Source organism: Rattus rattus, chromosome 5 (genome assembly GCF_011064425.1).
Source record: "Rattus rattus isolate New Zealand chromosome 5, Rrattus_CSIRO_v1, whole genome shotgun sequence".
NCBI lineage: Eukaryota > Metazoa > Chordata > Mammalia > Rodentia > Muridae > Rattus > Rattus rattus.
Window position 1 is genome coordinate 98057000 of NC_046158.1, and position 13127 is coordinate 98070126.

A 13127-nucleotide genomic window follows, 5' to 3' on the forward strand; every position below is an offset into this window, starting at 1 on the left:
TTGGCTTCAAACTAACATCGATCTACTTGCCTCTGTCTCATAGTGCAAGATTAAAGGTATGTACCATGGCATCTGGCTAATGAAAAGAGAATACAACTAAGTACAATTTGAGGAACACTCCATTGAAAATAGTGTAACCATTTATGCAATTACTTGAAAAAAGCAATTAAAAAAACAAAACAAAACCTAGTCACTTGGTCCCTGGGGATATAGCACTATTGATAGGGTGCTGCCTAACATGCATAAAACCTGGTTTAGCAGTGGCTATTTGTATCTGGAGGTGGAGCCAGGAGGACCAGAACAGAAGTTCAGTCATCTTTGGCTATGTAAATTTGAAGCCAGCAAGAGATACATAAAACTCTATTATAAGCAAAAATGATTACTTGGTAAATCTAAACGGAATTACTGAAATAGGTATAGCTATATTATTAATTATAGATTAGCATGTAAAAACACAAATGCTCAAAAAACTCTGATTCTTACTTTCCAACTATAGGTTAAGTAGACTCCACTCTGAAAACTTATGGGTATTATACCTATTAAGGGGATCTAGTGCTGCATCTTAAAATTTTGTTTTGTTACCTAAAAAAAAATTAATCTGAAGGACCATTTCAGTAGTTGAGAAAAAGCAGCAAGCAGGGTGGGCAAGCTGTAAATCTTGTCACCTGGAAGGAGATGGAGTTGTAAGAAAGTCATGCCTTTTGAGTCAGGGTCAGCAATGGAGGTCTGCAAGAAGGTCTAGAAATCATGAAGAGAGGTCTTCAGAAAAACAATGAGAAAGCCCAGAATGTCATGGCAAACATTTTTAGGATTTTGGGAAAGTGAATGAAGTTATACTCAGGAAACTGGCAAATCAGGAATGAAAATCCGTAAGTAATTGGTGAAAATTGAAACCTGGTATTTCATGTTTGCCTCCAGTAGGGAAAGAGCACCAGAGTATTTCTATTGCCCTTGTCCATGCAAATTGTTCTCATATATATTCCAATTAGAGATGCTATTTGAGTTGTCTGTTTTGAGATGCTACTGAGTCATTCATATCTTAGGGGCAGACCTTTTTATACTAAATAAACTCAAAATTTCATCTCAGAAAAATGGGATTTTTGAGAAACCATTACAACCTTTGAGAAGGCATCTTGGTTTAATAGCAAAGGTTCTTGGAGTCAGAGAAGAGGAGCATGTTAAAGAAATGGTTTTCAGTTTTGTCTAAGATCTTGAATGCTCTTCCCGAATCATGGGTTTCAAAATGATTTCAGAAGTCTGTCAACTTTAGTTCTGGGCTTAATTAGAATAGGCAGTTTCTGCCTATGTGTTATGTTTGTTTATCTCCTCAGTAATAAATAGCTAAGTGAAAAGAAGCAAGTCAGATCATCCCTGTTGGCTATCCCTGTCCTTCCTCTTGGCTCCATCCTTACAATCTTGTTTTCCTTCAAAGTGTTTGTATTGTCACCCAGCACAGAATGTTTTCCTATTATCTCTTGAGAGTGAAAAGTATGGGAATATGAACTGAATTTTATGTTTTTCTACTCAATTATTTCTTTTTACTCCTTTTCACTTTAAACATTATTTACTGGTAGATTAGCAGCATGAAAGTAGTAAGTGGTAGAGAAAAAAACTAAATTATTTTTTGATGTTTGGTTGAGAAATATTGTTCTTTGCCTTAGTTTGGCAATTGCCTGACATACTTGTTGGTTAATGTTTTCTTTAAATTATAAAGCCTCATTGTCTTGAAGAAAAAACAACAACAAAAATATACAAGCTCAAGGCATTTCAGATAAATTCAGATAAAATTCTCAGGTAAACTTCTTGACCACTTCTTTTTAAGACATCTTTTATCTTGGTATTAGGCAGTTTAGTGGCAGCTCTTTTTCCTTTATCGAACCTTTCTTTGCTTTGCTTTTCATTTCGGCATGGTATCTTGGCAGCCTGGAACTTGAACTCACTGTAGAATTCAGGATAGCCTCGAACTCGCAACAATCCTTCTGCTTTAGCCTCCGTGTTGAGAATATAGGCATTAACTTCCATTCTCTGCTTTCAGCAGTGCTTTCTCGAATTTTCCTCGTGGTTTTTGTTGGTGAATATTGGAAAATTGCTTTACTCTTCTTTCATGGTGTTTGCTTCAAGGTTTTCCAGTGCTCTGGCGCTTTCTAACCCTACAGCACTTTGTACAGGAGGTCCTCAATTTTTTTTTTTTTTTTTTTTTATGGACTTGCGAAGCCAGGCGGTCTAAGAATCTTCATATGGGTGGGGCCGGGTACGGCAGGGGCGGGGCCGGTGAGAAGTCCCTGGGAAAGGCTGAAGAGTTGTTGAGAAAGGCCGGGTGGGCAGTGGATTCAGAATTTTCACGAAGGCTTCGAATACAGGATTGAGGATATTGGATACCTCTCTCCTGTCTCTCCTTTCTTGATTCTGGAAGCTTCAGTAGTTCTTTCGCGTTTACTAAAACGTGTACAGGCTGCGGCTTCGGCTCCGTGGGCGGAACCCAAGGGTCCTGACGCTGCTCTGGTCCGTTTGGCCTTCTGATGTTGGGGGAGGGGCAAAGAGGTGCTGCTCGCGCCTCCCTTTGCGCCTGCGCAGCCGGCTCCAAGTGGGTAGGAGCGCGTGCGCAGTGACGTGGACATCCGGTGCGTGCGCAGGCTGTTCTGCTGAAGCGGACACACGGTGTGCGAACCCTTCAGAATAACCCTCCCCTAGAGGGATATGAAGGACTCGGGGTGAGGCCGACCACGCCCCGCACGGTAACTCTCGGGCCTGGGTGGAGGGCGTCGCTTCAATAGTGGCCCGATTGGAGTTTTTTTTTTGAGTTTAAACCACTTGTGTATTTGAACGGCTTGACCAGCGTTCCGCAGAGAGAGCTTCGCACGCCTGGGCCTGGCTGGGCCTTAGGCTGTGCAGCCTTTGGTCCCTTGAGCGAGTTGCGCATGTCATCTCGCGCGCCTCCCCGACCTCACTTCCGTGTCGCTCCGAGAACTAACTAGGAACATCGACGCCGGAGACCGTGACCACGAGGCGGGCGGGGTGAGAAGTGCCCATGGCACGGCCCTGCCCTCGCGTGCGTGGGGTGTTGGAACAGCATGGCACGTTCTGCGTGACGATTTCTAGGCTGTCGAAACCTGTGCTGAATAAGCGCAGGTTTTAGAGTTCAGCTCTCGGGGTTTCAACTCTCCGAGGGAAACAGCCAATGTCTGTTTCTCCAAGGAACTGGGTGCCGTGTTTTGACACCTATTCAAACGTTTACTATCGTGTAATTTCTGGTCAAATTGAGGCAAGGCCCTGAATTTAATGAGGGGACGATGAGTGAGTTGAATGAGAATGAGAACTTTGTAAACAAAGGAGCTGTGATTTTTAAGTGCAAAATCGAAGGCGGAGAAAACAGGTAGGGAACAGGTGTTGTTTTCTTTTTCTCTTTGTGGGGTATCCTTGACTGGTTTTCTGTTCTTAGGACTTCCCGTTTCTGTTGAATTTTCAAGTAGGTCTTTGAGAAGCTTATTATCATTATAAGTTGGGGAATCTGTGTTCGAAGATTATAGAGAAGTTGGGAGTATTTTTCAAACTGGCGAAATTGGTGGCAGAGTGAAGCCTTTTGCCTTCACTTTCGTTCCCCGAGAATGTCTCTTTTTCTCTGGCAAAAGGATGGAAGCAGAGATGGGTGAAAAGTGCTTGCAAAGAAGGGTGGTTTGATTGGTAGAACGGAAAAATCTCCGACTTAGGAGACCCACTCTTGTTCACGTCGCTGAAGCCGACACGTGGATCTTGAGAAGTTAGGGCTCACTTATGCTCAGCCTGTGGGTGTTATTGAGCTTGCCAAGCTTTAGTTGCACAGTGCCTAGTCAACCCTGCCTGTCTTGCTTGCTTTTTGGGCACGACGCTGCTGCAGTTAAGGTGCAGGAGAGTAGAGAGAGGGCTGCTGGGAAATGGGCTGGCGGGGTGGCTACTTGTGTAGTCTCCAAGGTAACCGAAAGCAGCTGAACAGCCCTAGGAACACAGGGTTCCGCCTGGCTGCACGTGATCCTTGGGACTATACCCTGGAAGAGTTTTCTTTGCGACATTTTTTTTCCCCCTGGTTTGTGGCCAGCTGTCTTCTGTAGTTGAAAAACGAGTAACGAGGCTTTTTTTTTTTTTTTTTTTTTTTTTTTTTTAATAGTAAGTTGGGACCACTTAACTGCAACACAAGTGAAAGACTTGAAATTTCGTTCTCTGGGTGCTTTGGCATATTTATTTCAAATTTTCTGTTCATTTCTGCTGTAAAGGTTAGTTTTTCAGGTTTTACTAAGTAACCCATGGGCATCTAAAAGCTTGTCAGCTTGAATTGATACCTACAAATGGAGATACATAAAAAATTTGAGTTTCAAAATGCGATTTAATTTAACCAAAAGACAAACATTATAGTGAGTCTCCTATGCAGTAACACATTAATTGTTTGAAAGGGCATGGTCAGCATGGGCAACATTTAGAATGTGTTGACCATCATTTGAAATTTGTGTTTTGTTTTTTTGTTTTTTTAAAGATTTAATTTATATAAATACCCTGTCGCTGCCTTCAGGCACACTAGAAGAGGGCATCGGATCCCATTACAATGGTTGTGAGCCACCATGAGGTTGCTGGGAATTGAACTCAGGACCTCTGGAAGAGCAGTCAGTGCTCTTAACTGCAGAGCTATCTCTCCAGCCCTGAAATTTGTGCTTGAAAAGTAATATATTGACTTGGAATTTTGACTTGGTATAGCTAAGTATGTAAATCATTTAATTGGGTTGCCACGTAGTGTGTTTTATGGGTTATGTCAGGCTCACCATTATAGTAAAAATTTCCCAAAGACCACTGGATGAAAAAAAAATAGGTACTCTGAATTGATGCAAATTGCTACACTGTTTTAAGGCACAAGAGATTGTGCCTATGTGTAGTGAGGGTACTGAGAGTTTCTCCCATTACAACTAAACCTAAGGCCTTTCCAACCCTTACTTTAATTTAGGTGAATGCTTGATGAGGAAAGGCTGAATGAAAAACTACGCTGGCTTAAAATTCTTAGAGATCCTTCTTCCTCAGCCTCCCCAGTGCTGGGATTAAAGGTTTGCACCACTGGCCTATGTTCTTTGTTAAAACCTAAGAGAGCAAAATACAGAGTACTTTAGAATATTGCCAGAATGGATTTCTTCTTTCTTTCTGGGAGTAGCCTAGCACTTCTAAAGTACATCTGATTATTGCAATGGACATTATGGTTACCTTAGAGTTTAGAGTGGTATTTATATGTGTGAAACTACATTTTCACCAAGTGACAAGCTGTAGATGAGAGAAATCAAACAGAGCTGGGGATATAGTTCAGTGGTAACCCATTTGAATATCATGTGAGACTCCCTGTCTGGTTCAACACTATTGGTGGCAGGGGACTGGGGGGGGGGTTGGGGCTTGGGGAGGAGGTGGTGGCTCTGGCGGTGGTGGTGTGTGTCTTTTAATTATAGCCGTGTATCTCAAGGTTATGATAGCTTGGGGCCATAAATTGGCTCTTTGTTATGTATTTTGGTTACCTGGTGCAATAAATTACTTGGTTTAAGTTTTTTGGTTTAGTTTTTGAAAAGACTTTATGCAAGTCTATAAGTTCTGACCTTGTTTCTCAAACGTATTTTCACATTTTTATTAGATGCCTATATACAAAGTTGAAATAAAGCAATCTCCCCCACCCCCCTTTGGGGGAAGAAATGGCCCAGGCTGGCTTTGAATTTGATATGTAGTTATGAACTTCTAAATTTCCTGCCTCAGTGTTTGGTGTTATAGGCATGCGCCACCTTGTCTGATTCTTCTTTTTTTTTTTTAAATGTGGTGCTGGGCCTTGGACTGTGTGTGTTCTAGATAAGCACTCTGCTGAGCTACATCTCCCTCCCCAATTTGAGTTTTCAGCACTTAACCTTGTTTAGGTAAAGGAAAAACTAATATTGTATACCTCTACCATGGTATATAACTTTTTTTGAGTTCTCTAAGCTTAAACATATTAGAGTTACCAGGTGACTTGTGAAAATATTTTTGTATTGTCCATGTGTGATATGTATTGACTAGTTTAGAAAACTAGTCATCTTTATGGATAAAGTCCTAAGGCAGCTTTAGAAAATAATTATTTTAAACCTTACCTACCTTAGGCCTTCTGTTTAATTCCCAGCACTGCAAAGCAGACATCCACATACTTAACCAGAGCCCAGTGTATTTCTGAAGAATGCATCCTATGTCAGCCCGGCTAATAGACATTTTCTCAAAACAAACAGATATCAGATAAACAAAAAATACTCCAACCCAGAGGAGCTTATGGTCATGGATGTTAGGGCCCTAGTATTAAGGACTAGATCCCCTCCCTGTAAGCCCTTTAACACAGAGTGGCCAGGCCCCACCCCTGAGAACTTCCAACTGCCAGACTCTGCCCACAGAACACAGCAGTGGCTGGACCCAGTCCCTTTATGGGCCACCCTGGAAAGCTTACCCCCAAGAAACCCTATATAAAACCTGTTTCCTGCTCAGTTTTTTACAGTTTCTCATCTAAGCCAAGGCAGCCACCTTACTGTGTTTTTCCCAATAAATCTCTTAGGTGAGGTTTGTTGTGTGGTGTGACTTTGTGGTATTTCTTGGCTCCCTACAGCAGATACCTCTCCCTTCAGAGCAGTTAACACTTCACCACCCCTTTACTCACAGTCTCAACTCAGAGCAATCCTCTTGCCTCTGGAGCATTCTGATAGCTTAATGGATGTGAGCCATCAAGCCTGGCTATTATTATTGTTGTTGTTGTTGTTATTATTATTATTATTATTATTATTATTATTATTATTATTGTAAGACAAGGGTCTATCTTGACTGTCTTGGAACTGATTTGTTGTGCAGATCAGGATGGCTTCAAACTCACAGAGATTCTCCTGCCTCTGCTTCCCAAGTTCTGCGATTAAAGGCATGTGCTGCCATACCTGCTATTTATAATTTTTTGAGCTATACTTCACCTAACATAAAATTTGTAGTTTAAGTGCACCAGAACTTGGTGAGATGACTCAGTGGATAAAGCACTTAATGCAAGCACTGGAATTTTTGTCCTAGTACCCAAGCACGCCTCTGACTATGTAGCCTAAACTGGTCTTGACCTTTAAGTAATCTTCCTGCCTTAGCCTTTAAATCTATTGGATAATATCTTGCGAACCATACCCAGTTTATATAGTTTTCTAAAATAAATACATAATTTTAGTCTGTGTAAGATTATAGGATTGTTACTAATGTTTTGTTTTGTTTGGAGAGTGTGAGTAATTTTTAGCTAGTTAGATTAGATTAAAATTAAAGATGAAAGAAATGATTAGAGTAATTGGGTGTAGTGACCCATGCCTATAACCCCAGTATTTGAGAGTCAGATACGAGAAGATTGCTATAAGTCTGAGGCTAGCTTGATCTGCATAGTGAGACTATGACTGTCTTAAACCATCTCCCCACCTCTACTCCCTAATTTTTTTAAAAAACAGTGATTAGGGATTACAGTACAAATAATGTTACAGTGATTGAAAGGCGGCTATAAGCTGTGTTTTAAGAGAATTAGGAATGTTTTTGGATAACATGATCAGTTACTTTTCTTTTTTTGTGACAGGCTTTCATGTATCCCAGGGTGATCCTGAATTCCCTTGAATTTTCTTTTTTTTTTTTTTTTTTTTTTTTTGGCAATTCATACTTGTATCTTGCATCAAATTGTATGACTTTTAGTAATTTCATCCCTACTTCTTATTACCCTCATTTCTTCTCTCCCTCTCCAACCGAAACCTATTTTTTTCAGTATATTAATATTAATGTTCTTTGTGTATGTCTCAGTGAGTTTAAAGGTTTTAGATAAATTTTTAGTATGTGCTTGTGTGGATCTGCATGTCACCTAATGAACATTCAAGTCAAAGGACAGGTTGTTTTTTTTAAAATCAATTCTCTTTATTCACTTTTTTGTAAGGTTCAGGGATTGAACTCAGATCAATTAGCTTGCCTGACCTGCTGAGATATCTCTCTGGCCTCTACTAAGTTTGAGTAGAGTTACTTTCATGAGCTATGGGTAGGTGATTATTTACTGGAGCATGAGCAAGTTTATCTGTGGCTATACATCTGACTTATTTTGAACTTGTGCTCTTTCTCCATCTCCCAAGTGCTTAAAGTACAGATCTATGCCACTACTCCTGGCTTATGCAGGACTGGAAATTGGACCCAGGGCTTTGTGTGTGCTAGACAAATCTCTACCAGATGAGTTATAATTCCAGCCCTAACAGTTGTATTTTTTGTTAGAAAAATTCTGAGTTGACTAAAAGTTTTTTGTTTTGTTTTGTTTTTAGGATGAAAAAGCATTTGTAATTATGTATTGACTACAGTTTTCTTACTACTGAATTTCTCACTGGAATCATGGAAGAGAAACAACAAATCATATTGGCCAATCAAGATGGAGGGACAGTGACAGGAGCAGCACCTACCTTCTTTGTCATCCTGAAACAGCCAGGAAATGGCAAAACTGATCAAGGAATTTTGGTTACTAATCGAGATGCCCGTGCTCTGTTGAGTAGGGAGTCATCACCAGGAAAATCTAAAGAGAAAATTTGCCTTCCGGCTGATTGTACTGTGGGAAAAATCACTGTTACCCTTGATAACAATAGTATGTGGAATGAGTTCCATAATCGAAGCACAGAAATGATTCTGACCAAACAGGGAAGACGTATGTTTCCTTATTGTCGATATTGGATAACAGGCTTAGATTCAAATTTAAAGTATATCCTTGTAATGGACATATCTCCCGTGGATAGTCATCGGTATAAGTGGAATGGTCGTTGGTGGGAACCCAGTGGGAAGGCTGAACCCCATATTTTGGGGAGAGTTTTCATTCATCCAGAATCTCCTTCCACAGGTCATTATTGGATGCATCAACCAGTATCTTTCTATAAACTCAAACTTACCAACAATACACTGGACCAGGAAGGACATATTATCTTGCACTCTATGCATCGTTACCTGCCAAGGCTTCATTTGGTGCCTGCAGAAAAGGCTACAGAAGTGATACAGTTAAATGGCCCTGGTGTTCATACTTTTACTTTCCCCCAGACTGAATTCTTTGCAGTAACAGCTTATCAGAATATTCAGATTACCCAGTTGAAAATAGATTACAATCCATTTGCCAAAGGCTTTCGGGATGATGGGTTGAGCAGTAAGCCTCAGAGAGATGGAAAACAAAGGAATAGCTCTGATCAAGAAGGGAATAGTGTTTCTAGTTCTCCTGGTCATCGTGTTCGTCTTACAGAAGGTGAGGGGTCAGAGATACATTCAGGTGATTTTGATCCTGTGTTAAGGGGTCATGAAACATCAAGCCTAGGTTTAGAGAAGGCTCCCAATAATGTAAAACAAGACTTCCTTGGATTCATGAATACTGATTCTACACATGAAGTTCCTCAGTTGAAACGTGAAATTTCTGAAAGGTAAGTTGTAATTTTTTAAAAACTTATATTTATTTGGTGTGTGTGCATGTGTGTAGGTTAAAGGACAACTTCAGAGAATTGATATTCATGTGCATCTGGAACATCCAATTCTACACCTTTACCCACTGATCATCTCACTGGTTGGGTAATAATTTTTCTGTTCTTTTTTTTTTTTTTTTTTTTTTTCAGAGCTGGGGAATTTTTCTGTTCTTAGAGATAAAAAGATTGAGATAGGCCAGATTTTGGAAATGATTTGTTGGTTCTGTGGAATGCTATAGATGTTGATTAATATCAGTTACTATAAAGTAAACCACACCCGCTTTTAATTTTTTGTTGTGACAGCTTATTTTTTTGTGATGAATGTACACTGGGTTCAGGATCTAGAATTGCAGGCAGATTGGATAATTTATCAAACCAGGAAGCTTTTATTTACTTGTGACTTGATCCTTGTTAGCATATGTAGACAACTCATGATTATTTGTGGAAAAGAAGGAAAAACTAAATTATAACTGAAAGTTTATCCAATTAAGGCATAAGATGTACTCATAAGCTGAATTTACTGCCGTAAGTATATCCCAATTCATAAATGGTCCAATAAAATATAATTTGAAAATGATCTATGAAAATGTCCTAGTGTATTTTCTAAAAATAAATTCATTTTATATAATTGAACCTTAGTGGAAAAAACAAACTCCAAAACCTGAAATACTTCTAATACCAAGCAGTTCAGGTAAGAGGTACTCAACTTTTGTATATTTTATATTATTTACTGATACTTCATTTTAATACTTTGTATGTGCAGATAAGTACAGCTGAAAAAGAGATTAAGTAATATCTACTGAGAGAGAAAGAGAGCACAGGAGAACAAGAGCGCGAGCACATGCGTGCACATACTTCCATTCTAAACTTTTTGGTCAAGGTTTCAGTATATAGCCTAACCTGCTTAGAGCTTGCTCTGTTTAGCCCAGGTTGGCCAACTCGGGATCCTTTTGTCTCCTCCCGGCCACTGGGATTATAGATGTGCACCCATGGTTGGTGCGCGCTCGAGTGCTCGCTCGCGCGCGCGCTCTCTCTCTCTCTCTCTCTCTCTCTCTCTCTCTCTCTCTCTCTCTCTCTCTCTCTCCTCTCAGATTTATTTATGTATGTGAGTACACTGTAGCTGTCTTCAGACACACCAGAAGAGTCATCCGATCCTATTACACATGGTTGTCAGCCACCATGTGGTTGCTGGGAATTGAACTCAGGACCTCTGGAAGAGCAGTCAGTGCTCTTAACTACTGAGCTACTGAGCCATCTCTCTAGCCCAGGTTGACTGGCTGGCTGGCTTCCTTCCTTCCGTCTGTCCGTCTGTCTTTCCATCTGTCTTTTTATTTTCAGTTTTTTTTATTTGCTTTTTTTGAGAGAGGATCTCACTATCTTGGCTGGCCTGGAACTTGCTATGTAGGCAAGCTGCTTTGAACTGACAGAGATCTTGCCTGCCTCTACCTTCTTGAGTGCTGGTATTAAAGATGTGCACCACCATGCTTGACTTAAAGATTTTTATTCTTTTTAATGTGTATGCATGTATGTCTGTATATTATATGCGTGTGGAGGTCCTTGTGGAGGCCAGTAGAGGGCAGATCCCCTGAACTAGAGTCACAGGTATTTTTTGAGCACATGATGTGGGTTCTTCGGAAAAGCAGCAAGGGCTTGTAACTACTGAACCATTTCTCTAGCCACCCAGACCTTTTTTTTTTTAAAAAAAAAAAAACCTTTGCAAGACAGTTTCTCTGTGTAGCTGTGGCTGTCCTGATACTCATTCTGTAGACCAGCCTGGCCTTGAACTCTCAGATAGCCTCCTGTCTCTGCCTCCCAAGTACTGGGTTTGAAAGCTTGTGCCATTACTACTGCCCAGCCCAGACTTGTTTTAAAAAAACAAAACAAAACACAGTTTTTTCTTATCACCCCTTTATATAACCATTAAAGAAAAAAGACTTTAAAGCATTTATTAGTAAGTTCTCTGGTGAAGATTGTAGCTCAATGGTACAATGCCTACTTTAACATGTTCAGAGTTCTAAGTAGTAGGTAGTACTGCCCTTCTTTCCTAAAAAGATCTGTAAGATTTTAAGGTATATACTTCTGAGTAGCAGGATAAAATTCCTTGTGGTCCTTTTTTTTGGTATGAGATTTGCATCCTTGTGTCTAGGATATCCATGCTGTGTATGGTCTCTCCCCACTAGTCACTTAATATCCCTGTCAAATAAGAAAGGGCATTGTGGAAGTTTTATAGTTGTTGCATTTGGTTAATCTTTATATATTATCTTATGCTATTGGCATAGTGCCTACATTATTTATCTCATGTCTATCATATAGGCATTTTGTCCTTCATCACAAGAAAGGTGAGTTCCATATAACAAAATACTTTTAGAGAATGGGAGAATTCATTCACCTTTGTTACAGTCTGTTATAATTCTATTGTATAGTTTTTTATTTTAACCTACTGTCACGCCTAATTTAAGAACATACAGGTGTTGCAATGCTTCTTGTGGATAATTTAACTGTATTTTAGGACTTTAGATGTACCTCTTTGGTAGAGTGCCTGCCTCCTATAGGCCTTGCAGTAGATTTGATTTCTGATATCACATAAAAACTGCTCATAGTAGCATGCTTGTAATCCCAGCACTTGGGGAGGGAAAGAAGGAAAAAAGATCAGAAGTTCAAGGCAATTTTTACTTATGTATCAAATTTGAGGTCAGCCTGAAAGAAGTGAGACCTTGTCTTTAAGAAAAATTGTTTTAAGTGTTCTCTCTTCCTCCCTTTCTCCCTCTCTCCCCATCTCCCCACCCCCTTGCCAAGTTGCTCTGGGTCTAGCTTCCCATGTTATATTGTGTGGAACTGTTTGTTAAAGGCAGGAGCATTATGATTTCAGTTTTTATTTTTCTGATGACTCTGAGAACTTTTGGCCACTCAGGAGATTATATGTGGGAGAGTCTTTCCTTGGTTGTTGTTTTCTTCTGTTGTTTGTGTCAACACTACATTAAGGTCAAAACTACATTTTTTTTTTTTTTTTTTTTGGTTTTTTTTTTCGGAACTGGGGACCGAACCCAGGGCCTTGCGCTTCCTAGGTAAGCGCTCTACCACTGAGCTAAATCCCCAGCCCCAAAACTACATTGTTTTAATAGAGCTCTATAGTCCCAACTTCCAGAATATGGTCCTATTACATAGTCCACCTTTGTTGTAGGGTCTTTTTTTAAACTTTGTCATTGTTGGCTCCCAACTAGTTTGTATTTCCTATTGCCTCTCCCCTGACCCCTTTAAAAACAGGATCTCACTATTCTAGAGGATAAGTTCAAGACCTAGAGGATTTGTGAAACTGCAGATGGTGCTAAATTAGCTTCATGTCTGCTATGTTCTTTTTTTCTCTGTGTACAAGTTAATTATCAGAGTAAGAGATTAACAGTAATAAAAAATACAATTATAATTTTAAACTTATTAACAACTTATTTCTGTACCTTGGCTAACCACCAAGCAACTGAAAATGTTCATTTTTTAAAACAACTTTTATTGTTAGGCCTACAGGTTTGAGCCTATAAAAAAAGGTTGTCCTTATTTCAGAAACTGGCCCCAGGCCACCTTTTTTGATAGTAATCAGGAGATTCCAATCTCCCTTAGGTTCACTTAACTTGCTAAACTCACTCACAG

General features: G+C 39.8%; 1 protein-coding gene across 1 annotated transcript in view; it reads left to right on the forward strand.

Annotated features, from left to right (window-relative positions):
- The first annotated feature begins 2633 nt into the window (after positions 1-2633).
- Mga (MAX dimerization protein MGA) overlaps positions 2634-13127 on the forward strand; it is a 64116-nt gene continuing 53622 nt past the window's right edge. The window contains 2 exon segments of the mRNA XM_032903982.1: positions 2634-2735; positions 8319-9446. Coding sequence (XP_032759873.1) covers positions 8386-9446 — 1061 coding nt within the window. The 5' untranslated portion in view covers positions 2634-2735; positions 8319-8385.